Below are 27,348 nucleotides of genomic sequence, written 5' to 3'. Positions count from 1 at the left end.
AATGACAATGACAATCAATGACAATGACAATGACAATGAGGATGATGATGATGTCCCTCAGCCGATGGTGAGGCCAAAGCCGCAGTGGAACTTGTCCTTCCTGTGGTTCAGAATGATGGATGTCAATGACGATAACGATGACAATGATGATCAATGACAATGACAATGATGATGAAGGTCAATGACAATGACAATGATGACGATGATGATGATGAAGGTCAGCCGATGGTGAGGCCGAAGCCGCAGTGGAACTTGTCCTTCCTGTGGTTCAGAATGATGGATGTCGATGACGATAACGATGATAATGATAACAATGAAGGTCAATGACGATCAATGACAATAACAATGACAATGATGATGAAGGTCAATGACAATGACGATGATGATGATGTCCCTCAGCCGATGGTGAGGCCGAAGCCGCAGTGGAACTTGTCCTTCCTGTGGTTCAGAAAAGCTCCCAGCGCCAGGGTGAGGGGGAGGGGCGGCAGCTTCTTCTCCAGCACTGCGCCGACCTGCCAGGAGCTGTCCAGGGAGCCTGCGGGGACAGCGGGGACATTTGGGGACATTGGAGATATTGGGGGGATTGGGGGACACTGGGGACATTTGGGGACATTTGGGGTCATTTAGGGTCATTGGGGACATCAATGGGATTGGGGACACTGGGGACATTGGGGACATTAGTGGGATTGGGGATGTTGGGGACATTGGGGACATCAATGGGATTAGGGACAGTGGGGACATTGGGGACATTGGGGACATTTGGGGACATTGGGGACATTTGGGGACATTGGAGATATTGGGGGGATTGGGGGACACTGGGGACATTGGGGACATTTGGGGACATTTAGGGTCATTGGGGACATTGGGGACATTGAAGACATTGGGGACATTGGGGACATCAGGGACATTAATGGGATTGGGGACATTGGGGACACTGGGGACATTATTGGGATTGGGGACATTTAGGGTCATTGGAGACATTGGGGACATTGGGGACATTGGGACATTAATGGGATTAGGGACATTGGGGACACTGGGGACATTAATGCGATTGGGGACATTTAGGGTCACTGGGGACATCGGGGATACTGGGGACACATTAATGGGATTGGAGACACTGGGGACGTTATTGGGATTGGGGGCATTAATGGGATTGGGGACACTGAGGACATTGGGGACATCAATGGGATTGGGGACATTTAGGGTCATTGGGGACATGGGGGACATTGGGGACGTTATTGGGATTGGGGACATTGGGGATATTGGGGACATTGCAGACATTAATGGGATTGGAGACATTTAGGGTCATTGGGGGACATTGGGGACATTATTGGGATTGGGGACATTGGGGATGTTGAGGATATTGGGGACACTGGTGACATTTAGGGTCATCGGGGACATTAGGGACATTCCCATTTTTTGGGATTTCTCCCCCAATTTTTCCCCCATTTTTTTGGGATTTCTCCCCCAGTTTTTTGGGATTTCTCCTTCATTATTTTCCCTCCTTTCCCGTATTTTTCCCCCCAATTTTTGGGATTTCTCCCCCAATTTTCCCCCAATTTTTGGGATTTCTCCCCTAATTTCCGCCCTATGTTTTAGGGATTTTTCCCTGTTTTTTTGGGATTTCTCCCCAAATTTTCCCCCCAATTTTCCTCCCATTTTTTCAGGATTTCTCCCCCAGTTTTCTCCCCAATTTTTGGGATTTCTCCTTCAATTTTTCCCCCATTTCCCATATTTTTCCCCCAATTTTTTGCCCCCTTTCCTCCAATTTTCCCCCCAATTTTTGGGATTTTTTCCCCCAGTTTTCCCCCCATTTTTTCAGGATTTCTTCCCCAGTTTTCCCCCCAATTTTTGGGATTTCTCCTCCAGTTTTTCCCCCCATTTCTTGTATTTTTTCCCCGTTTTTTTGGGATTTCTCCCCCAATTTTCTCCCCAATTTTTGAGATTTCTCCTCCAGTTTTTTCTTCCACATTTCCCACATTTTTTTCCCATTTTTGGAGGATTTCTCCCCCAATTTCCCCCCAATTTTTGGGATTTCTCCCCCAATTTTTGGGATTTCTCCCCCAATTTTCCCCCCATTTTTTAGGGATTTCTCCCCCAATTTTTTCCCCCATTTCCCATATTTTTCCCCCATTTTTTTCCCCCCTTTCCTCCAATTTTCCCCCAATTTTTGGGATTTCTTCCCCAGTTTTTTCCTCCAATTTCCGTATTTTTCCCATTTTTTGGGATTTCTCCAATTTCCCCCAGTTTTCAGGATTTCTCCCCAATTTTTCCCCCCCCAATTTTTGGGATTTCTCCCCTATTTTTCCCCCATTTCCCCAATTTTCAGAGATTTCTCCCCAATTTTTCCCCCCCATTTTCCCCCAATTTTTGGGATTTTCTCCCCCCATTTTTTCAGGACCCCCTCCCCATTCCCCACCCCCAAAATTTCGGGTTCATTTTGGGCATTTTTGGGGGTTTTTCTCACCTCGAAACAGAAGATTCCCTCTGGGCAACTCCAGCTGGTAGCCAAAAGCCACACTGGAGTCCTGCAGCCTGGTGCTGGCCTCGAACTCCACCCCCACCTGCAGCTGGAGCACAGCTGGCCTCAGACCTTCCCAAAATTTTGGGGATTTTTCCCAATTTTTGGGGATTTTTCCCTGATTTTTTGGGATTTTTCCCTGATTTTTTGGGATTTTTCCCTGATTTATTAGGATTTTTTCCTGATTTTTTATTAATTTTTTCCCATTTTTTGGGATTTTTTCCCGATTTTTTAAAAATTTTTTCATCATTTTTGGGGTTTTTTTTCCCCTGATTTTTTGGGATTTTTTCCTTATTTTTTGGGAGGTTTTTCCTGCCTTTTTGGGATTTTTTCCTGATTTTTGGGCATTTTTTACTGATTTTTCCCTTAATTTCCGTCATTTTCCCCATTTTCGGGATCCCAAATCCACCCCCACCTGCAGCTGGAGCACAGCTGGCCTCAGACCCTCCCCACATTTTTGGGATTTTTCCCAATTTTTTAGGGATTTTTCCCTGATTTTTGGGGATTTTTCCCTGATTTATTAGGATTTTTTCCTGATTTTTTAGGATTTTTTCTGGATTTTTTGGGATTTTCCCCCATTTTTTATTAATTTTTCCCCAATTTTTGGGATTTTTTCCCGATTTTTAAAAATTTTTTTCCTCATTTTTGGGGTTTTTTTTCCCCTGATTTTTTGGGATTTTTTCCTGATTTTTTTGGGGATTTTTCCCTGATTTTTTAGGATTTTTCCCTGATTTTTTATTAATTTTTCCCCATTTTTTGGGATTTTTTCCCGATTTTTAAAAAATTTTTCCTCATTTTTAGGGGATTTTTCCCCGATTTTTTGGGATTTTTTCCTGATTTTTTGGGGGATTTTTCCCCAATTTTTTAGGATTTTTCCTGATTTTTTATTGATTTTTCCTGATTTTTTATCAATTTTTCGTGATTTTCCCCATTTTTGGGATCCCAAACTCACCCCACCTGCAGCTGGAGCACAGCTGGCCTCAGACCCTCCCCACATTTTTGGGATTTTTCCCAAATTTTTGGGGATTTTTCCCGAATTTTGGGGATTTTTCCCGATTTTCCCCCGATTTTTTGGGATTTTTCCTGATTTTTTATTAATTTTTCCCCATTTTTGGGATTTTTCCGCGATTTTAAAAAATTTTTTTCCTCATTTTTGGGGGTTTTTTCCCCAATTTTTTGGGATTTTTTTCTGATTTTTTTGGGGATTTTTCCCTGATTTTTTGCGTTTTTTCTCCTAATCTTTAGTATTTTCCCCATTTTTGGGATCCCAAACCCACCCCACCTGCAGCTGGAGCACAGCTGGCCTCAGACCCTCCCCAAATTTGGGAGATTTTTCCCTGATTTTTCCAGATTTTCCTCCAATTTTTTGGGGATTTTTCCCTAATTTTTTTTTTTTTTTCCCCAATTTTTATTAATTTTTCCCCATTTTTGGGGATTTTTCCCCAATTTCCTTTTCCTGATTTTTGGGGTTTTTTGCCCCGATTTTTTGGGATTTTTTTCCCTAATTTTTTGGGATTTTTCCCCAATTTTTTTGGATTTTTCCCCATTTTTTTTTATTTTCCCCCAGTTTTTTGGGATTTTTCCCAGTTTTTTATCAATTTTTTCTGATTTTTTTTTGATTTTTAATCAATTCTTGGGGTCTTTCTCACATTTCTGGGCTCCCCAGGTGATTTTTGTTCTCCCCAGGTGAGTTTTTTTGTCTCCCCAGATGATTTTTTTGGGATTTTTTTGTCTCCCCAGATAATTTTTTTGGGATTTCTGCTCTCCCCAGGTGAGTTTTTGGGATTTTTTGTCTCCCCATGTAAGTTTTTTTGTCTCCCCAGGTGATTTTTTGGGGATTTTTTGGCTCCCCAGGTGAGTTTTTTTGTCTCCCCAGGTGTGTTTTTGGCTCCCCAGGTGATTTTTCGGGGTTTTTTTTGTCTCCCCAGGTGAGTTTTTTGGCATATTTTGGCTCCCCAGATAATTTTTTTGGGATTTCTGCTCTCCCCAGGTGATTTTTTGGGATATTTTGTCTCCCCAGGTGAGTTTTTTGGGATTTTTTGTCTCCCCAGGTGAGTTTTTGGGATATTTTGTCTCCCCAGATAATTTTTTTGGGATTTCTGCTCTCCCCAGGTGAGTTTTTTGGGGATATTTTGTCTCCCCAGGTGATTTTTTGGGATATTTTAGCTCCCCAGATGATTTTTTGGGATTTTTTGTCTCCCCAGGTGATTTTTTGGGATATTTTGGCTCCCCAGATGATTTTTTTGGGATATTTTGTCTCCCCAGGTGAGTTTTTGGGATATTTTGTCTCCCCAGGTGAGTTTTTTTGTCTCCCCACATGATTTTTTTGGGATTTTTTGGCTCCCCAGGTGTGTTTTTTTGTCTCCCCAGATAATTTTTTGGGGATTTTTTTGGCTCCCCAGATGATTTTTTTGGGATATTTTGTCTCCCCAGATGATTTTTTGGGATATTTTGTCTCCCCAGGTGAGTTTTTGGGATTTTTTGTCTCCCCAGGTGATTTTTTGGGATTTTTTGTCTCCCCAGGTGAGTTTTTGGGATGTTTTTGGCTCCCCAGGTGTGTTTTTTTGTCTTCCCAGGTGATTTTTTGGGATTTTTTGGCTCCCCAGATGATTTTTCGGGGTTTTTTTGTCTCCCCAGATAATTTTTTGGGATTTTTTGTCTCCCCAGGTGAGTTTTTTTGTCTCCCCAGATGATTTTTTTGGGATTTTTTTGTCTCCCCAGATAATTTTTTTGGGATTTCTGCTCTCCCCAGGTGAGTTTTTGGGATTTTTTGTCTCCCCATGTAAGTTTTTTTGTTTCCCCAGGTGATTTTTTGGGGATTTTTTGGCTCCCCAGGTGAGTTTTTTTGTCTCCCCAGGTGTGTTTTTGGCTCCCCAGGTGATTTTTCGGGGTTTTTTTTGTCTCCCCAGGTGAGTTTTTTGGCATATTTTGGCTCCCCAGATAATTTTTTTGGGATTTCTGCTCTCCCCAGGTGAGTTTTTTGGGGATATTTTGTCTCCCCAGGTGATTTTTTGGGATATTTTAGCTCCCCAGATGATTTTTTGGGATTTTTTGTCTCCCCAGGTGATTTTTTGGGATATTTTGGCTCCCCAGGTGAGTTTTTGGGATATTTTGTCTCCCCATGTAAGTTTTTTTGTCTCCCCAGGTGATTTTTTGGGATATTTTGCCTCCCCAGGTGTGTTTTTTTGTCTCCCCAGATAATTTTTTGGGATATTTTGGCTCCCCAGGTGATTTTTTGGGATTTTTTGTCTCCCCAGGTGAGTTTTTGGGATGTTTTTGGCTCCCCATGTAAGTTTTCTGTCTCCCCAGATGATTTTTTTGGGATATTTTGTCTCCCCAGGTGAGTTTTTTTGTCTCCCCAGGTGATTTTTTGGGATATTTTGCCTCCCCAGGTGTGTTTTTTTGTCTCCCCAGATAATTTTTGGGGATTTTTGGGTTCCCAGGTGAGTTTTTGGGGTTTTTTGGGTTTCCCAGGTGAGTTTTTGGGATTTTTTTGGTTCCCCATGTAAGTTTTCTGTCTCCCCAGATGATTTTTTTGGGATATTTTGTCTCCCCAGGTGAGTTTTTTTGTCTCCCCAGGTGATTTTTTGGGATATTTTAGCTCCCCAGATGATTTTTTGGGATTTTTTGTCTCCCCAGATGATTTTTTTGGGATATTTTGGCTCCCCAGGTGAGTTTTTGGGATATTTTGTCTCCCCATGTAAGTTTTTTTGTCTCCCCAGGTGATTTTTTGGGATATTTTGCCTCCCCAGGTGTGTTTTTTTGTCTGATTTTTTTGGGATATTTTGGCTCCCAGGTGATTTTTTGGGATTTTTTGGCTCCCAGGTGAGTTTTTGGGATTTTTTTGGCTCCCCATGTAAGTTTTCTGTCTCCCCAGATGATTTTTTTGGGATATTTTGTCTCCCCAGGTGAGTTTTTTTGTCTCCCCAGGTGATTTTTTGGGATATTTTGCCTCCCCAGGTGTGTTTTTTTGTTTTCCGAGGTAATTTTTTGGGATATTTTGGCTCCCCAGGTGATTTTTTGGGATTTTTTGTCTCCCCAGGTGAGTTTTTGGGATGTTTTTGGCTCCCCATGTAAGTTTTCTGTCTCCCCAGATGATTTTTTTGGGATATTTTGTCTCCCCAGGTGAGTTTTTTTGTCTCCCCAGGTGATTTTTTTGGGATTTTTTTGGTCTCCTCAGATGATTTTTTGGGATATTTTGTCTCCCCAGGTGATTTTTTGGGATGTTTTGGCTCCCCAGATGTGTTTTTTTGTCTCCCCAGGTGATTTTTTGAGATTTTTTGTCTCCCCAGGTGATTTTTTTGGGACATTTTGTCTCCCCAGGTGATTTTTTTGGGATTTTTTGTCTTCCCAAGTGAGTTTTTTTGTCTCCCCAGATAATTTTTTTGGGATTTCTGCTCTCCCCATATAATTTTTTGGGATATTTTAGCTCCCCATATAATTTTTTGGGATATTTTGGCTGCCCAGGTGAGCTCCCCTTACCTGCTCGCTGGCCCGATGGTAGTAAGTCACGTGAGCTCCTGCCTGCCCCAAGGTCACTGTGGCGATCCACGACGGAGCTGCGGAAATTCGGATTTTGGGGTCACCTGGTGGGATTTTTGGGGTATTTTTGGGGTGTTTTTTGGGCTATTTTGGGGTGTCTCACCCGTGTACCTGCCGGCCAGGCTGAGCACTGCTCCTTCCTCTTTTTTGGGGTTTTTGGGTGATTTTTTTTGTATTTTATGGGGATTTTTTTTGGATTTTTCACTGGATTTTTTTGGGGATTTTTGGGGTATTTTCAGGGTGTTTTTGGGATATTTTTGGGGCTATTTTGGGGTGTCTCACCTGTGTACCTGCCCGCCAGGCTGAGCACTGCTCCCTCCTCTTTTTTGGGATTTTTATGGATTTTTTTAGGATTTTTTTTGTATTTTACAGGATTTTTTGGGAATTTTTTCAGGATTTTTGGGTGAGATTTTTGGGGTATTTTTGGGGTAATTTTTGGGATATTTTGGGGCTATTTTGGGGTGTCTCACCTGTGTACCTGCCCGCCAGGCTGAGCACTGCTCCTTCCTCTGTTTTGGGATTTTTTCAGTTTTTATGGGATTTTTTGGGGACTTTTCATTGAAATTTTTGGGTGTTTTTTTGGGGATTTTTTTGGGATTTTTGGGGATTTTTCACTGGAATTTTTGGGGATTTTTGGGTGGTTTTTTGGGGATTTTTTTGGTTTTTTTATGGGTTTTTTTAGGGATTTTTTTTGTTTTTTATGGGATTTTTTTGGAATTTTTCACTGGAATTTTTTGGGAATTTTGGGTAGAATTTCAGGATGATTTTCAGGATACTTTTGGGATATTTTTGGGGCTATTTTGGGGTGTCTCACCTGTGTACCTGCCCGCCAGGCTGAGCACTGCTCCCTCCTCCCCAGGCCGCCGATGGTAAACCAGTTCACCTCCCAGAGCCAAACTGGGAGTCACACTCTGCAGGTAGTGAGCCACCAGGATCCCTGGAATTGGGGAAAATTTGGGAATTTTTGGGAAAATTTGGGAATTTCTGAATATCCACAGAGCCCTCTGAGCCACCAGGATCTCTAGAAATTGGGGAAAAATTGGGAATTTTGGGAAAAATATGGAATTTAGGGTGTTCCAAAATGCCCCCAGGCCACCAGGATCCCTGGAAAATTGGGAAAAAATTGGGAATTTTGGGAAAATTTGGGAATTCCCGAATCCCCACAGACTCCTCTGAGCCACCAGGATCCCTAAAATTTGGGAAATTTGGGAAAATTTGGGATTTCAGGAGCTCTTAAAATCCATCCAGGCCACCAGGATCCCTGGAAATTAGGGAATTTTGGGGAAAATTTGGGAATTTTGGGAAAATTTGGGAAAATTTGGGAATTCCCGAATCCCCACAAACTCCTCTGAGCCACCAAGATCTCTAAAAATTGGGGAAAAATTGGGAATTTTGGGAAAATTTGGGAATTCCTGAATCCCTACGAACCCCTCTGAGTCACCAGGATCCCTGAAATTTGGGAATTTTTGGGAATTTTGGGAAAATTCGGGAATTTCTGAATTCCCACAGAACTCCCCAGGGTACCAGGATCCCTGAAATTGGGGAAAAATTGGGAATTTTGGGAAAAATATGGAATTTTGGATGTTCCAAAATGCCCCCAGGCCACCAGGATCCCTGGAAAATTTGGGAATTTTTGGGAATTTTGGGAATTTTGGGAAAATTTGGGAATTCCTGAATCCCCACAAACTCCTCTGAGCCACCAGGATCTCTAAAATTTGGGAAATTTGGGAAAATTTGGGATTTCAGGAGCTCTTAAAATCCATCCAGGCCACCAGGATCCCTGGAAATTTGGGAATTTTGGGGAAAATTTGGGAATTTTGGGGAATTTTTGGGAATTTTGGGAAAATTTGGGAATTTCTGAATCCCCACAGACCTCCCCAGGCCACCAGGATAACTGAAATTGGGGAAAAATTGGGAATTTTGGGAAAAAAATGGAATTTTGGATGTTCCAAAATGCCCCCAGGCCACCAGGATCCCTGGAAATTTGGGAATTTTGGGAATTTTTGGGAATTTTGGGAAAATTCGGGAATTCCTGAATCCCCACAGACTCCTCTGAGCCACCAGGATCCCTAAAATTTGGGGAATTTGGGAAAATTTGGGTGGATTTGGGGGATTTTGGGGATTCTCAGTTGGATTTTTCCTGAATTTTGGGATTTTTGGGTGGAATTTTGGGAATTTCCCGACCTGATCCCAGCAGGATATCGGGATTCCCAAGATTTTTTGAGATTTTTTTGGGTTTTTTGAGGGTTTTTTGGGATTTTTGGAGTATCTCAGTCAGATTTTTTTTGGATTTTGAGATTTTTGGGTGATTTTTTTTTTATTTTGGGTTTTTTGGGTGGAATTTAGGGAATTTTGGGATTTCCTGACCTGATCCCAGCAGGATATCTGGATTCTTGAGAGGTTTTTGGGGCTTTTTTGGGGTTTTTTTGGGGTTTTTTTGGGTTTCTCAGTCAGATTTTTTTGGATTTTGGGATTTTTGGGTTGATTTTTTTGGATTTTTCCTGAATTTTGGGACTTTTGGGCACAAATTCCTGACCTGATCCCAGCAGGATATCTGGATTCCCAAGAGGTTTTGGGGCTTTTTCGGGTGTTTTTGGAGTTTCTCAGTTGGATTTTTTTGGATTTTGGGATTTTTGGGTTGATTTTTTTTGATTTTTGGGTGGAATTTTGGGAATTCAGGGAATTTTGGGATTTCCTGACCTGATCCCAGCAGCATATCCGGATTCCCAAGAGGTTTTTTGGGCTTTTTTTGATGTTTTTTGGGTTTTTTGGAGTTTCTCAGTTGGATTTTTTTGGATTTTGGGATTTTTGGGTTGATTTTTTTTGATTTTTGGGTGGAATTTTTTAGATTTTTGGGTGGAATTTTGGGAATTCAGGGAATTTTGGGATTTCCTGACCTGATCCCAGCAGGATATCCGGATTCCCGAGAGGTTTTTTGGGCTTTTTTTGATGGTTTTTGGGTTTTTTGGAGTTTTTCAGTTGGATTTTTTTTGGATTTTGGGATTTTTGGGTTGATTTTTTTGATTTTTGGGTGGAATTTTGGGAATTCAGGGAATTTTGGTTATTCCTGACCTGATCCCAGCAGGATATCCGGATTCCCGAGAGATTTTTTGGGCTTTTTGGGGGTTTTTGGAGTTTCTCAGTCGGATTTTTTTTGGATTTTGATTTTTTTTGGGTGGAATTTTTGGGAATTTAGGGAATTTTCTGACCTGATCCCAGCAGGATATCCGGATTCCCGAGGGTCAGAGCTGCAGTGAAATCTCCTCCTCGATATTCTCCATCCAGCTGCCAATTGACAAACTTCGACTGCTGAGTCTGTAGGGAAAAATCAGAATTTTGGGGATTTTTTGGGATTTTCCTACTTTTTTTGGAATTTTTCCTGGAATTTTTTTCAATCCCTATTTCAGGGATTTTCTAAATCATTTTTTAAGGGTTTTTTTTTTTTTTAATTCCTGTTTTTAGGGATTTCCTAAATGCTTTTTTTAGGGATTTCTCCCTTTCTTTTGGGATTCATTTTTTTGGGGAATTCAGTTCTTTTTTTGTTGTTCTTCTCTTTTTTTGGGAGTTCTTGTTTTTTTGGGATTTTCCTCCTTTTTTTGGATTATTTTTTTCGGGATTTTTAAAAATTCTTTCTTTTAGGGATTTCCTAAATCCTTTTTTAGGGATTTCTCCCTTTTTTTTGGGATTCTCCTCTATTTTTGGGATTCTCTCTTTTTTTGAGATTTCTCCTTTTTTTGTGATTTTCCCCTTTTTCTAGGATTTCCCCTTTTTTTTGGGAATCCCTGTTTTGGGATTTTCCTCCTTTTTTTGGGATTCCTTCCTTGATTTAGGGATTTCTCCCTTTTTTTTTCCCCCAATCCCAAATTCCCTCAATCCCAGAAAATCCCCAAATCCCCCAATTCCCAAAAAAATCCCAAATTCTATCTCTGATTCCCCAAATCCCCCCAAACCCCCCAAAATTCCCTGAAAATCCCAAAAAAAATCCCCCAAAAATCCTAAAAATTCCAAAAATCCCAAAGTCCCACAATCCAAACCCCAAAACGCATTCCTGAAAATTCCAAAACAATCCCCCAAAATTTTCAGAAAATCCCCAAAAAAACCCCCAAAAAATCCCAGGAAGTTCCCAGAAAATTCCCCAAATATTTAAAGAAAAAAAAAATCCCCAAAATTCCCAGAAAATGCCAAAAATTCCCCAAAAAATCCCCAAAATTAAAAAAAAAAAAAAATCCCTGAAAATGCAAAAAAAAAATCCCCAAAATTCCCAGAAAATCTCCAAAACTTAAAACAAAAACCCTGGAAATGCCAAAAAATGCAAAAAAAAATTCCCCAAAAATGCCCCAGAAATCCAAAAGTCCCCAAAAATCCCCAAAAATCCAAAATAATTCCCCAAAAATCCCCAAAAAATCCCAAAAAAATCCCCCAAAAAATCCCCAAATTTCCCCAAAATCCAAAAAAAAATCCCCAAAAATCCAAAATAATCTCAATAAAATCCTCAAAAATCCCCAAAACTCAAAAATAATTCCCCAAAAATCCCAAAAATCAAAAAAATCTCCCAAAATCCAAAACAATCCCCCAAAAATCCCAAAAAATCCCAAAAAATCCCCAAAAATCTAAAATAAACCCCCAAAAATCCCCAAAATCCCCCAAAAAATCCAAAAATATCCCCCAAAAATCCCCCAAAAATCCCAAAATCCATAAATCCCAAAAATCCCAAAAAAATCAAAAAAATCCCCCAAAATCCCAAAAAATCCCCAAAATCCCCAAAAATCCCCCAAAATAATTGCCAAAAAATCCCCAAAAATCCCCAAAACTCCCCAAAAATCCAAAATAATTCCCCAAAAATCCAAAATAATTCTAAAAAAATCCCCAAAAATCCAAAATAATCCACAAAAATCCCCAAAAAATCGCCCAAAAAATCCCCAAAAATCCCAAGAAAATCCCCAAAAATCCCCCAAAATCCAAAATTCCCAAAAAATCCACAAAAATCCACAAAAATCCAAAATAATTCCCCAAAAATCCCCAAAAATTCCCCCAAAAAATCCCCAAAAATCCCAAGAAAATCCCCAAAAATCCCCCAAAAATCCCAGAAAATGCCCCAAAAATCCCCCAAAATCCAAAATAATTCCCAAAAAATCCCCAAAACTCCCCAAAAATCCCCAAAAATCCAAAATAATTCCCAAAAAATCCCCAAAACTCCCCAAAAATCCAAAAATAATCCCCCAAAATTCCCCAATAATCCCTAAAAATCCCCAAAAATCCCAAAAATCCTCCTAAAATAAAATAATTAACCCAAAACTCCCCAATCCCCAAAAATCCAAAATAATCCCCAAAAATCCCAAAAAATCCAAAATAATCCCCAAAAATCCCCAAAAAATCGCCCAAAAAATCCCCAAAAATCCCAAGAAAATCCCCAAAAATTCCCAGAAAATCCCCAAAATTCCCAGAAATCCCCCCAAAATCCCCAAAAAATTCCCCAAAAATCCCCAAAATTCCCAGAAAATCCCCAAAAATTTCCCCAAAATACTGCAAAATTTAAAAAAAAAAATCCCTGGAAATGTCAAAAAATCCCCCAAAATATCCTCCAAAAAAATTCCCAAAATTTCCCCCCACCGAAAAAAAAATCCCCAAAAAATTCCCCGAAAATCCTAAAAAATCCCCTCAAAATTAAAAAAAAATCCTTGGAAATGTCAAAAAAAAAAAAATCCCCCAAAATCCCAAAAATCCCCCCAAAAAATCCCCAAAAATCCCAAATTCCCCCAAAATCCCCAAATTTCCAGGAATTCTCACCTGGAAAGCCACCTTGGAGCGAATCCTGCCGGTGAGCTGATGAACCACCTGAGCATTGAGGCTTCCGCTGTTGTCCATGTCCCCAACCAGCACTGGGAACGCCTGGATTCCCAAAAAATTCCAAATTTTGGGATCCAATCCCGAATTTCCATCGGTAGGATTCTGGGTCTGTATTCCCCAAAATCCTCAATTCCCAAAAAATCCCGAATTTTGGGATCCAAACCTGATTTTTCATTGTCAGAATTTCGATTCTTTATTCCCCCAAATCCACAATTCCCAAAATTCCTAATTCCCCAAATTCCTAATTCCCAAAAATTCCTAATTCCCAAAAATTCCCAATTTTCTCAATCCCAAATTCCCCCAAGTCCACAATTCCCAAAATTCCTAATTCCCCAAAATTCCTAATTCCCCAAAATTCCTAATTCCCAAAAAATCCTAAATTTCGGGATCCAATCCCAAGTTTCCATTGGTAGGATTCTGGGTCTGTATTCCCCAAAATCTTCAATTCCCAAAAAATCCCAAATTTTGGGATCCAAACCTGATTTTTTCATTGTCAGGACTGTGATTCTGCATTCCCCAAAATCCCCAATTCCCCAAAATCCCCAAATTTTGGGAATTCCCAAAATTCCCAATTCCTAAAACCCAAAAATTCCCAATTTCCTCAATCCTAAATTGCCCCAAATCCACAATTCCCCAAATTCCTAATTCCCAAAAATTCCCAATTTTCTCAATCCCAAATTCCCCCAAATCCACAATTCCCAAAATTCCTAATTCCCCAAAATTCCTAATTCCCAAAAAATCCCAAATTTTGGGATCCAATCCCGAATTTCCATCGGTAGGAATCTGAGTCTGTATTCCCCAAAATCCTCAATTCCCCAAAAATCCCGAATTTTGGGATCCAATCCCCATTCCCAATTCTCGTTATTCCCCAAAATCCCCAAATTCCCTCAATCCCAAATCCCCCAAATTCCCAAAATCCCCAATTCTCTCAATCCCAAATTCCCCAAAATCCCCCCAAATGCCCCCAAAATTCCCATTTTCCCAAATCCCCCAAATTCTCCAAAAACCCCAATTTTCTTGATCTCAAATCCCCCAAAATCCCCCAAAATCCCCAAATTCCCTCAATCCCAAAATCCCCAATTCCCTCAGTCCCAAATCCCCCAAATTCCAAATTCAAATTCCCCAAAATTCCCCAAAATTCCCATTTTCCCAAATCCCAAATCCCCCAAATCCCCAAATTCCCAAAATCCCCAAATTCCTTCAATCCCAAATCCCATTCCCAAAATTCCCAAAAATTCCCATTTTCCCAAATCCCCAATCCAAATTCCCAAATCCAAAATCCCCAAATTCCCTCAGTCCCAAATCCCCCAAAATTCCCCAAAATCCCCCAAAATTCCCATTTTCCCCCCAATTTCTCACCTCGGTGGGGCTCAGGTGTTTGGTTCCCACATAAGTTGCCCCAAAATGATAATTGGATTCTCCCAAAGTGCTCAGGGCCACGGTGTGGTTCACCTGCAACCCCAAAATTCCCAAAAATTCCCAAAAAATTCCCAAAAATCCATTGAAATTGGGAAAAATTCCACCAAAATTGGGAAAATTTCCACCAAAATCCATCAAAATTGGGAATTTTTTCCCCAAATTTCTCCCCCAAAGTGCTCAGGGCGACTGTGAGGTTCACCTGGAATCCCAAAATTCCCAAAAATTCCCAAAAATTCATTGAAATTGGGAAAATTTCCACCAAAATTGGGAAAATTTCCAAAAAATTCACCCCAAATCCATCAAAATTGGGAATTTTTCTCCCCACATTCCCCCCAAATCCATTAAAATTCAGAATTTTTCCCCAAATTTCTCCCCCAAAGTGTTCAGGGTAAATCTGAGGTTCACCTGCAACCCCAAAATTCCCAAAATTTCCCAAAAAATTCCCAAAAATCCATTGAAATTGGGAAAAATTCCACCAAAATTGGGAAAATTTCCACCAAAATTCCCCCCAAATCCATCAAAATTCAGAATTTTTTCCCCAAATTTCTCCCCCAAAGTGCTCAGGGCCACGGTGTGGTTCACCTGCAATCCCAAAATTCCCAAAAATTCCCAAAAATTGGGAAAATTTCCACTGAAATTTGGGAAATTTCCATCAAAATTGGGAAAAATTCCACCCAAATCGGGAAAATTTCCACCAAAATCCATCAAAATTCAGATTTTTTTCCCCAAATTTCTCTCCCAAAGTGCTCAGGGCCACGGTGTGGTTCACCTGCAACCCCAAAATTCCCAAAATTTCCCAAAAATTGGGAAAATTTCCACCAAAATTTGGGAAATTTCCACCGAAATTGGGAAAAATTCCACCCAAATTGGGAAAATTTCCACCAAAATCCATCAAAATTCAGATTTTTTTCCCCAAATTTCTCCCCAAAGTGCTCAGGGTGAATGTGAGGTTCACCTGCAATCCCAAAATTCCCAAAAACTCCCAAAAAATTCCCAAAAATCCATCAAAATAGGGAAAATTTCCACCAAAATTGGGAAAATTTCCATCGAAATTGGGAAAATTTCCACCAAAATCCATCAAAATTGGGAATTTTTTCCCCAAATTTCTCCCCCAAAGTGCTCAGGGCGACTGTGTGGTTCACCTGCAATCCCAAAATTCCCAAAATTTCCCAAAAATTCCCAAAAATCCATCGAAATTGGGAAAAATTCCACCAAAATCAGGAAAAATTCCACCAAAATTCCCCCCAAATCCATCAAAATTGGGAATTTTTTCCCCAAATTTCTCTCCCAAAGTGCTCAGGGCGACGGTGTGGTTCACCTGCAACCCCAAAATTCCCAAAAATTCCCAAAAATCGGGAAAATTTCCACCAAAATTTGGGAAATTTCCACCGAAATTGGGAAAATTTCCACCCAAATTGGGAAAATTTCCACCAAAATCCATCAAAATTGGGAATTTTTTCCTCAAATTTCTCTCCCAAAGTGCTCAGGGCCACGGTGTGGTTCACCTGCAACCCCAAAATTCCCAAAAATTCCAAAAAAATTCCCAAAAATCCATTGAAATTGGGAAAAATTCCACCGAAATTGGGAATTTTTCCCCCCAAATCCATCAAAATTGGGAGTTTTTCCCCCAAATTTCTCCCCCAAAGTGCTCAGGGTAAATCTGAGGTTCACCTGCAATCCCAAAATTCCCAAAAATTGGGAAAATTTCCACCAAAATTTGGGAAAATTTCCATCAAAATTGGGAAAATTTCCATCGAAATTGGGAAAATTTCCACCCAAATCCATCAAAATTGGGAATTTTTTCCCCCAAATTTCTCCCCCAAAGTGCTCAGGGCGACGGTGTGGTTCACCTGCAATCCCAAAATTCCCAAAAATTAAAAAAAATTCCAAAAAAATTCCAAAAAAATTCCAAAAAATTTCCCAAAAATCCATCGAAATCAGGAAAATTTCCACCAAAATCCATCAAAATTGGGAATTTTTATCCCCAAATTCATCAAAATTGGGAATTTTTTTCCCCCAATTTCTCCCCCAAAGTGCTCAGGGTAAATCTGAGGTTCACCTGCAATCCCCAAATTCCCAAAAATTCCCAAAAAATTCCCAAAAATCCATCAAAATTGGGAAAATTTCCACCAAAATTGGGAAAATTTCCACCAAAATTGGGAAAATTTCCACCCAAATCCATCAAAATTGGGAATTTTTATCCCCAAATTCATCAAAATTGGGAATTTTTTCCCCAAATTTCTTCCCAAAGTGCTCAGGGCGACTGTGAGGTTCACCTGCAACCCCAAAATTCCCAAAAATCAGGAAAATTTCCACCAAAATTTGGGAAAATTTCCATCAAAATTGGGAAATTTCCACCCAAATTGGGAAAATTTCCACCAAAATCCATCAAAATTCAGATTTTTTTCCCCAAATTTCTCCCCAAAGTGCTCAGGGCGACGGTGTGGTTCACCTGCAATCCCAAAATTCCCAAAATTCCCAAAATTTTCCAAAATTTTCCAAAAAATTCCCAAAAATCCATCAAAATCAGGAAAATTTCCACCAAAATTGGGAAAATTTCCACCAAAATCCATCAAAATTGGGAATTTTTTCCCCAAATTTCTCTCCCAAAGTGCTCAGGGTAAATGTGTGGTTCACCTGCAATCCCAAAATTCCCAAAAATTGGGAATTTTTCTCCCAAAATTCCCCCAAAACTGGGATTTTTCCTCTGCAAATCCCCCAAAATTGGGATTTTTTTCCCCCCAAAGTTTGGATTTTTTCCCCCCAAATCCCTCAAAATTGGGATTTTCTCCCCTAAAATTGGGATTTTTCCAAACTAGGATTTTTTTCCACCCCAAATCCCCAAAATTAGGATTTTCCCCAATCCCAACATTGAGATTTTCCTCCCCAGATCCCCCAAAATTGGGATTTTTTTCCCCCAAAATTGGGATTTTCTCCCCTAAAATTGGGATTTTTTTCCCTTCAAATTAGGATTTTTTTCCACCCCAAATCCCCCAAAAATTGGGATTTTTTCCCCTCCAAATCCCCCAAAATTGAGATTTTCCTCCCCAAATCCCCCCAAAATTGGGATTTTTACCCTAAAATTGGGATTTTTCCCCCCCAGAATTGGGATTTTCTCCCCCAAATCCGGGGATTTCTCCCCCCAAACTCGCCCAAATCCCCCAAATTTTCCCCAAATTTTCTGAATTTCCCCCAAATTTCCCCAAATTTCCCCCAAATTTTCCCAAATTCCCCAAATTTCCCACCTGGAAATGGTTGCTGAGTCCTTTATTCACTGTGAGCTTCACTCCTTCCATCTGCACTGGGAACAGCTCTGGGAATCCAAATTTGGGGGAAATTTGAGGGAATTTTGGGGGAATTTAGGGGAAATTTGGGGGATTTTTGGGGGAATTTGAGGGAAATTTGGGGAAATTTTGAGGGAATTTGGGGGAATTTTGGGTAATTTGGGGAAATCTGGGGAATTTAGGGTAATTCGGGGGAATTTAGGGGATTGGGGAATTTTGGGAAATTTGGGGAAAATTTGGGATTTTGGGGGTAGGGTAATTTGGGGGAATTTTGGAAGAATTTGGGGGAAATTTGGGGAATTTGGGGGAATTTGGGGAATTTTTAGGGCAATTTGAAATCTGCGGAATTTGGGGATTTGGTAGGAATTTGGGTAATTTTGAAATTTGGGAAATTTTGGGGGATTTTGAAATTTGGGAATTTGGGGGATTTGGGAAATTTAGGGGAATTTGGGTGAATTTTGGAAATTTGGGGATTTGAAGATTTTGGGGGATTTCAGAGGGAATTTTGGGGATTTGGGATTTTGGGGAGGGTAGGGTAATTTGGGTGAAATTTGGGGAATTTGAGGGAATTTTGAGGATTGGGGAATTTGGGGAATTTGGGGGGGAATTTTAGGGCAATTTGGGGGAATTTTGGGTAATTTGGGGAAATCTGCGGAATTTAGGGGAATTTGAGGGAAATTTGGTGGAAATTTGGGGGAATTTTGGGAAATTTGGGGAAATTTGGGGGAGTTTTGGGGACATTTTGGGGGAATTTTGGGAGAATTTGAGGGAAATTCAGGGAAATTTGGGGGAATTTGAGGGAAATTTGGTGGATTTTAGGGAAATTTGGGGAAATTTGGGGGATTTTGGGGGAATTTAGGGTAATTTGGGGGAAATTGGGGGAATTCTGGGGGAATTTGGGGGGTTTTGGTATTTTGGGGTATTTTGGGTTATTTTGGGCTATTTTCAGGGTATTTTGGGTTATTTCAGGGTATTTTTGGGGCATTTTGGGGCATTTTGGGGTATTTTCAGGTCATTTCAGGACATTTTGGGGTCATTTTAGGCTATTTTGGGGTCATTCTGAGTCATTTCCGGTTATTTTGGGTCAATTCAGGTTATTTTAGGGTATTTTTGGGTTACATTTGGGTTATTTTGGGGTATTTTTGGGTCATTTCAGGTGATTTTGAGGTATTTTCGGGTTATTTTGGGGTCATTCCTGGTGGATTTTGGGGTCACTTCGGGTTATTTCAGGATATTTCGGGTTATTTCAGGTCATTCCAGGTTATTTTGGGGCTATTTTGGGGTATTTTCAGGGTTGTTTTGGGTTATTTTCAGGGTGTTTTGGGTGATTTTGGTTTATTTTGGGGTCATTTCAGGATATCTTGGGTTATTTCGGGTTATTTTTGGGGTCATTTCAGGACATTCCAGGTCATTTCAGGATATTTCAGGATATTTGGGGTCATTTCAAGACATTTTGAGGATATTTTTGGGGTCATTTCAGGCTACTTTGGGGTCATTTCAGGTCATTTTGGGATATTTTGGGGTGGTTTTGGGGTCATTTCAGGACATTTTGGGGTCATTTCAGGTCATTCCGGTTATTTCGGGTCATTTTAGGTCATTTCAGGACATTTTGGGGACATTTCAGGACATTTTCAGGACATTTTCGGACATTTTGGGGACATTTTGGGTGGAATTTGGGGACATTTTGGGGTCATTTCAGGGCATTTTGGGTCATTTCAGGACATTTTGGGACATTTCAGGTCATTTCAGAACATTTAGGGTCATTTTAGGACATTTCAGGACATTTTCAGGACATTTTGGGACATTTTGGGTCATTTCAGGACATTTTTGGGACATTTTGGGGTCATTTCAGGACATTTTCAGGTCATTTTTAGGACATTTTCAGGACATTTGGGGACATTTTGGGTCATTTCAGGACATTTTGGGGACATTTGGGGACATTTTGGGACTTTTTGGAGACATTTGGGGACATTTGGGGTCATTTTAAGACATTTTGGGGTCATTTGGGGACATTTTGGGGACATTTTGGGGTCATTTCAGGACATTTTGGGGTCATTTCAGGTCATTTTCAGGACATTTTGGGGACATTTTGGGACATTTTGGGGACATTTTGGGTCATTTCAGGACATTTTCAGGACATTTGGGGACATTTTTGGGACATTTTTGGGACATTTTGGGACATTTGGGTCATTTTCAAGACATTTTCAGGACATTTCAGGCCATTTTCAGGACATTTCAGAACATTTTTGGACATTTTCAGGCCATTTTCAGGACATTTCAGGACATTTTCAGGACATTTTGGGGTCATTTTAGGAGATTTTGGGGACATTTCAGGACATTTTGGGGACATTTCGGGCCATTTTCAGGACATTTTCAGAACATTTTGGGGACATTTTTGGGGACATTTTGGGGACATTTCTGCCTCACCTTTACACCTGCGGTGACACTCCTCGAAGGCTCCCGGGTTGGGCAGCTGCTCCGCCCCTCCCCCTCCCGCCCCTCCCCCCTCGGGGCCGCGGGGGGTCGCGGCCGCCCCTCCCCCCACGGGCTGGGAGCCCCCGAAGGCGGGGGGGGGGAGGGGCAGCAGGGGGGGAGGGGCGGCGGGGGGGGGAGGGGGAGATCCGGCAGCGAGGACGTTGCCCATGGCGGTGGGGGAGGGGCTGCGGGGGGAGAGGGGGGCGGGGTGAGAGAGAGAGGGGGAGGGGGTGAGACCCCTCCCCAAACCCCCTCCCAAATTCCCCAAAAATCCTGAATTTCCCCAAAAAATCCTCCCCAAAATCCCAATTTTGACCCCAAAATTCCCAAAAATCCTCCCCAAATTCCCACTTTTGACCCCAAAATTCCCCCCAAAAATCCCAAATTTCCCCAAAAATCCTCCCAAAATCCCAATCTTGACCCCAAAATTCCCCAAAATCATCCCAAAATTCCCACTTTTACCCCAAAATTCCCCCAAATTCCCCCAAAAATCCCAAAATTCCCCAAGAATCTCCCCAAATTCCCACTTTTAACCCGAAATTCCCCCAAAATCCCAAATTTCCCCCAAAAATCCCCAATTTTTCCCCCAAAAATCCCCAAAATTCCCCAAATCCTCCCAAATTCACCCCAAAAATCCCAAAATTCCCCAAAAATCCCCAGAAATTGCCCCAAAATCCTCCCCAAAATCCAAAATTGCCCCCAAATTCCCACTTTTACCCCAAAATTCCCCAAGTCCCCCAAAAATCCTGAATTTCCCCAAAAATCCTCCCCAAATTCCCACTTTTGACCCCAAAATCTCCCCAAATTTCCCCCAAAATTTACCCCAAAAATTCCCAAAATCCCAAATTTCCTCAAAATCCTCCCCAAATTCTCATTTTTACCCCAAAATTAAAAATCCCAAATTTCCCCCAAGAAATCCTCTCCAAATTCTCATTTTTACCCCAAAATTCCCCCAAAAATCCTCCCCAAAATCCCACTTTTAACCCCGAATTTCCCCTAAAAATCTCCTCAAATTTCCCCCAAAATCCTCCCCAAATTCCCGCATTTGACCCCAAAAATCTCCCCAAATTCCCACTTTTTACCCCAAAATTCCCCCAAAAATCTCCCCAAATTCCTGCTTTTGACCCCAAATCCCCCCAAAAATCCTCCATAAATTCCCCCAAAATCCTCCCAAAATCCCAATTTTGACCCCAAAATTGCCCCCAAAATCCTCAGAAATTTCCCCAAATCCCAATTTTTACCCCAAAAATCCTCCCAAAATCCCAATTTTGACCCCAAATTCCCCCAAAAATCCGAATTTCCCCAAAAATCTCCCCAAATCCCCTCCCCAAATTCCGTGTTTGACCCCAAATTCTCCCAAAATCCTCCCCAAATTCCCATATTTCCCGCAAATCCCCCTCCCCAAATTCCAGATTTTTACCCCAAAATTCCCCCAAAATATCCTCCTCAAAATCCCAATTTTTACCCCAAATTTCCCCCAAAAATCCCGAATTCCCCCCAAAAAATCCTCCCCAAATTCCCACATTTGACCCCAAAAATTCCCCAAAATCCTCCATCAATTGCCCCAAAAATCTCCCCAAATTTCCACTTTTAACCCTAAAGTTAGCCCAAAAAATCCACCCCAAATTCCTGCGTTTGACCCCAAAAATCTCCCCGAATTCTCACCTTTGCCCCCAAATCCCCCTCCCCAAATTCCCCTTAAATCCTCCATAAATTTCCCCTAAAATCCTTCCCAAATTCCCACTTTTAACCCCAAATTCCCCCCAAATCCTCCCCAAATTTCCTCTTGTCCCCCCAAATTCCCCCAAATCCCCCTCCCAAAATTTCCTGCTTTTACCCCAAATTCCCCCAAAATCTTCCAGAAATTTCCCACTTTTTTAACCCCAAAATCTAAAAAATCCACTCCGAAATTTCCCCAAAATCTCCCTAAAAATTCCCACTTTCCCAAAATCCCCCAAATCCTTCCCAAATTTCCCCAAAATTCCCCAAATTATCCCCAAATTGCCCCAAAAAATCCCCAAAATTCCCCAAATTTCCCCAAATCCTCTCTCCCCCCCCACGCCTCACTCACGCGGCGCCAGCCGGAGAGCGCCGAGCTCAGGCCACGCCCCCTTCCCAGGCCACGCCCCCTCGCCCCCATTGGCTGCCGCTCCCACCCCGCGCCCTCCCATTGGCTGATCCCTTCCCGCTCCCTCCCCTGCTCTCCTCCCATTGGCTGGAGCCTCCGCGCGGATTTCCGGCCACGCCCCCCGGGTGTCCCGCGCTCTGATTGGTTCCCGCGGGGTTGGCCCCGCCCCCGGCGCGCTGCCATTGGCTGGTTCGCTCCGGTCGCGGAACCATCGAGAGGCCAAGGGCGCGGGGCGGAGCGGCCGGGCTGGGCGGCGCCATCTTGGGGGGCGGGGCTGGAGGACTGTCGCCATGGCAACGGCGGGGAGGGAGGGGGAGGGGGAGGGGGAGGGGCTGTCGGCATGTCGCGATAGGAGCGAGGCGATCGGAGAGACCGGAGAGGCTGCGGAGAGAGATTTTGGGTTTGTTTTGCTAAATAAATTAAAATTTAAAGATAAATTTAACTAAATTAATTAAATTAAATAATTCATTAAATTAATTAAATTAATTAAATTAATTTAATTAATTTAATTAATTTAATTATTTAATTAATTTTATTTTATTTAATTTAATAAGTGAGTTAAATTTATTAAATTAGTTAAATTAAATGAATTTTTAAATGAATTCAATTGTTTAAAGTAAATCGAACTTTTATTTTTAAAATTTCACATATTTTCTTTTTCGTTTCATTTGTTTTTTCGTTTTAATCAATTAATTAATTAAATTAATTCGACAATTAGACAATTATTAGACAACTAGACTTCTGCCCTAAACCCCACCCCCGAGCGTGACGTCACTGCTCCCAGCATGACGTCACCACCCCAAACCAAACCCAATGATGACGTCACCATCCCAACTGTGACATCACCATGCCAATGATGACGTCACCACTCCAAATACCACCCCCAACTATGACGTCACCACCCCAACAATGACGTCACTGATCCAAAACACACCCTTGCAATGACATCAGCGCCTCAACGATGACGTCACCACCCCAACTGTGACGTCACCACCCCAACGATGACGTCACTGTTCCAAACCACACCCTTGCAATGACATCAGCACGTAAACAATGACGTCACCACCCCAATTATGACGTCATCACCCCAAACCCCCACCCAACAATGACATCACCTCCCCAATGATGACGTCACCACCCTGAGCTCCACTATAATCATGACGTCACCCCCCCAAATTCCACCCCAATGATGACATCACCACCCCAACGATGACATCACCACCCCAATGATGACATCACCATGCCAAAGATGACGTCACCACCCCAAACCCCGCACTAACAATGACATCACCACCCCAAATCGCATCCCAACCATGACATCACCTCCCCAATGATGACATCACCACGTCAACTATGACATTACCATGCCAATGATGATGTCACCACCCCAAACCCCACGCTAACAATGACGTCACCACCCCGGCAATGACATCACCACCTCAAATCCCACCCTAACCATGACGTCACCACCCCAAACCACACCCCAGCAATGACATCATCACCCCGAACCACACCCCAACCATGACGTCACCACCCCAACGATGACATCACCGCCCCGAAACACACTTTAATGGTGACATCACTGCCCGAAAGCCCCGCCCCAACCGTGACGTCACTGCTCCCAGAATGACATCACAGCCCCAGCAATGACATCACCACCCCGAACCACACCCCAACCATGACATCACCTCCCCAATGATGACATCACCACCCCAAACTCCACCCAACGATGACATCACCAGTGCAAACCACACCCCAACCATGACATCACCTCCCCAACAATGACATCACAGCCCCAAAAAATGACATCACCACCCCAAACCCCACCCCAACCATGACATCACCTCCCCAACGATGACATCACCACCCCAAAAATGACATCACCACTCCTCCCCTCCCCCCTCACCCCCTCCCCCTCCACCCCCACCTCCCCCACGCCCCCCTCAGCCCCTCCCCCACGCCCCCCACGGCCTCCCTGACCGCTCGGGATGACCAGTAGAACACGAGGGGGTCGACGGCGGCGTTGAGCACGCCGGCCAGCGTGGCGTACACCCTCCAGGCCGGGCTGCGCCCCTCGGCGAACCCCACCGCGTGCGACACGTTGTAGGGCGCGAAGCAGAGCCCGAAGATGGCCACGCTGGCCACGGCCAGCCCCACGGCGCGGCGCCGCCGGGCCAGCGGGAGGGCGGGGCGGGCCAGCAGGGCTCGGACCAGCGCGGCGTAGCTGAGCAGGGTCACCCCGAAGGGCAGCAGGAACAGCACCACGAGGAACTCGAGGCGCAGCGGGAGCACGAAGCGCAGCTGGGCCGCCGAGAAGTCGTCGTAGCAGCGGAACGGGGCGGGGCCGCGGGGAGGGGGAGGGGAGGGGGCGGGGCCGCGGGGAGGGGGAGGGGGTTTGGGGGATTTGGGGTGGGGGATGGGGGGTTTGGGGTCAAGGGGGTTGGGGGTTTTGGGGATTTTGGGGTTGAAGGTCTTGGGGTTGATGGAGTTGAGGGTTTTGGGGTCGTCATGGTCAATGGGGTTGGTTTTGGGGTCATCATGGTCAGTGGGGTTGGTTTTGGGGTCAGTGGGGTTGGTTTTGGGGTCAATGGGGTTGGTGTTGGAGTCAATGGGGTTGGTGTTGGGGTCACTGGGGTTGGTTTTGGGGTAAACAGATCTGGGGGTCTTGGGGTTGATGGAGTTGGGGGTTTTGGGGTGATCATGGTCATTCGGGTTGGTTTTGGGGTCAATGGGGTTGGTTTTGGAGTCAACAGCTCTGGGGGTCTTGAGGATTTTGGGGCTGAGGGTCTTGGGGTCATCATGGTCAATGGGGTTGGTTTTGGGGTCAGCAGCTCTGGGGGTTTTGGGGCTGATGGAGTTGAGGGTCTTGGAGAGGTTGGGGTTGGTTTTGGGGTTGATGGAGTTGAGGGTCTTGGGGTCATCATGGTTAATGGGGTTGGTTTTGGGGTCAATGGAGTTGGGTTTGGGGTCAAGAGCTCTGGGGATTTTGGGGTTGGTGGAGTTTGGGGTTTTGGGGTCAACAGCTCTGGGGGTCTTGAGGATTTTGGGGTTGAGGGTCTTGGGGTTGATGGAGTTGGGGGTTTTGAGGTCATCATGGTCAGTGGGGTTGGTTTTGGGGTCAACAGCTCTGGGGATCTTGGGTTTGATGGAGTTTGGGGTCTTGGGATTGATGGAGTTGAGGGTCTTGGGGTCATCATGGTCAGTGGGGTTGGTTTTGGGGTCAACAGCTCTGGGGGTCTTTGAGATTTTGGGGTTGAGGGTCTTGGGGTCATCGTGGCCAATGGGGTTGGTGGTCTTGTGGTGATCATGGTCAGTGGGGTTGGTTTTGGGGTCAGTGGGGTTGGTTTTGGGGTCAACAGATCTGGGGGTCTTGAGGATTTTGGGGCTGAGGGTCTTGGGGTCATCGTGGTCAATGGGGTTGGTTTTGGGGTCAACAGCTCTGGGGATTTTGGGGTTCATGGAGTTTGGGATCTTCGGGTCAATGGAGTTGGGGGTCTTGGGGTCATCATGGTCAGTGGTGTTGATCTTGGGGTCAGCGATGTTGAGGGTCTTGGGGAGATTGGGGATTTTGGGGTTGAACTTGTGGTCAGTGACTCTGAGGGTCTCGGCTGCTCTGCGTTTGAGGGTCCTGGGGAGGTTGGGGTTGGCTTTGGGGTCAATGTGGTCAGTGGAGTTGGGGATTTTGGGGATCTTGGGGATTTTGGGGTCAGGGGTCCTGGGGAGGTTGAGGCTCTTGAGGTCAGTAGGGTCAATGGGGTTGACCTTGGGGTCAATCAGGCTGAAGGTCTGGGGGTCAACGAGGTCGACCTCAGGGTCAATCATGTTGAGGCTCTGGTGGTCAATGGGGTCGACCAGGCTGAAGGTCTGGCGGTCAATGGGGTTGACCTCGGGGTCAACCAGGCTGAGGCTCTGGTGGTCAATGGGGTCGACCAGGTCGAGGCTCTGGTGGTCAATGGGGTTGGCCTGGTGGTCAATGGGGTCAACCATGCTGAAGCTCTGGTGGTCAGTGGGGTCAATGGGGTCAACCATGCTGAAGCTCTGGTGGTCAGTGGGGTCAATGGGGTCAACCATGCTGAAGCTCTGGTGGTCAGTGGGGTCAATGGGGTCAATCAGGTTGAGGGCCTGGTGGTCAACGGGGTCAACGGCGTTGATCTTGGGGTCAACCAGGCTGAGGCTCTGGTAGTCAATAGGGTCAATGGGGTCAATCAGGCTGAAGGTCTGGTGGTCAATGGGGTTGACCTTGGGGTCAACCAGGCTGAAGCTCTGGTGGTCAGTGGGCTCAACACCGCCAACCTTTGGCTCCACGACATCACTGTCATTACCCCGCTGACCACCACCGTCCCCACCGTCCCCCCGGCCGTGGTACTCGGCCACAAACACCACCGAGCAGTGCCCTCCGGCCACCAGCCAGATGACCGCGCTGAGCGCCAGGACGCGCCCCGGCCGGCGCCGGCCCTGCAGCCGCAGCGGGAACGCCACGCCCAGGTAGCGCCGGACGGCCAGCGCCGCCAGGAAGAGGCTGCTCAGGTACATGCTGGTGTAGAAGCAGAAATTGGCCACCGGACACAGCGCGGCCGGCAGCGGCCACACCATGCCGGCCGCCGCCTCGGCCATCTTGAAGGGCAGGAAGAGCAGCAGCAGCAGGTCGGCGGCCGTCAGGTTGAGCAGCAGCAGGTCGGTGGTGGTCAGCGTGGCGGCGGTGGCCGCGCCGGGGGGGTTGGTGGCCGCGTTGGCGGCCGGCCGGCGGCGGGATTTGGCCAGCAGCACGGCCAGAGTGAAGACGTTGGCTGGGAAGCCCACGGTGAAGGTCAGGATGTAGACGGTCAGCACCAGAGCTGCCGACATGGCCGGGAGGGCTGGGGGGACAGGGGAGTGACCAGGAGGTGACCAGGTGACCCAGGAGGGACAGAGGTGGCCCAGGAGGTGCCCAGGTGGCCCAGGAAGGACAGAAGTGGCCCAAGAGGGACAGAGCTGCCGACATGGCCGGGTGGGCTGGGGGGACAGCGGGGTGACCAGGAGGTGACCAGGGGGGACAAGAGATGTCCAGGTGGCCCAGGAGGGACAGAGCTGCCAACATGGCCGGGAGGGCTGGGGGGACAGGGGGGGACAGCGGGGTGACCAGGAGGTGACCA

General features: G+C 44.4%; 2 protein-coding genes across 3 annotated transcripts; both read right to left on the bottom strand.

Annotated features, from left to right (window-relative positions):
• Positions 1-193: 193 nt before the first annotated feature.
• On the bottom strand, positions 194-22,239 carry TOMM40 (translocase of outer mitochondrial membrane 40). Of its 2 annotated transcripts, XM_085044725.1 has the most exons (10): positions 22,160-22,239; positions 20,041-20,273; positions 17,575-17,642; positions 14,270-14,362; positions 12,851-12,952; positions 10,273-10,378; positions 7,878-8,000; positions 7,004-7,080; positions 2,468-2,570; positions 194-535 (listed from the first exon to the last, which is right to left on the bottom strand). In XM_085044725.1, exons 2-10 carry the CDS (start codon positions 20,255-20,257, stop codon positions 396-398), a joined length of 1,029 nt encoding a protein of 342 aa, XP_084900851.1. In that variant the 5' UTR covers positions 20,258-20,273; positions 22,160-22,239; the 3' UTR covers positions 194-395. The 2 variants fall into 2 exon arrangements, with proteins under 2 accessions (XP_084900851.1, XP_084900853.1); XM_085044727.1 differs by lacking the exons at positions 194-535; positions 2,468-2,570 and adding an exon at positions 2,894-2,942.
• Positions 22,240-24,118: 1,879 nt separating this feature from the next.
• On the bottom strand, positions 24,119-27,122 carry LOC146423553 (uncharacterized). The gene is made up of 2 exons (XM_085044641.1): positions 25,238-27,122; positions 24,119-24,571 (listed from the first exon to the last, which is right to left on the bottom strand). The coding sequence occupies exons 1-2, from the start codon at positions 27,059-27,061 to the stop codon at positions 24,119-24,121; spliced, it is 2,277 nt and encodes a 758-aa protein (XP_084900767.1). The 5' UTR covers positions 27,062-27,122.
• Positions 27,123-27,348: the final 226 nt, after the last annotated feature.

This window comes from Lichenostomus cassidix, unplaced genomic scaffold (assembly GCF_008360975.1).
Source record: "Lichenostomus cassidix isolate B80296 unplaced genomic scaffold, HeHo_3.0 HiC_scaffold_37, whole genome shotgun sequence".
Lineage (NCBI taxonomy): Eukaryota > Metazoa > Chordata > Aves > Passeriformes > Meliphagidae > Lichenostomus > Lichenostomus cassidix.
This window is presented reverse-complemented; position numbering and strand designations above follow the sequence as displayed.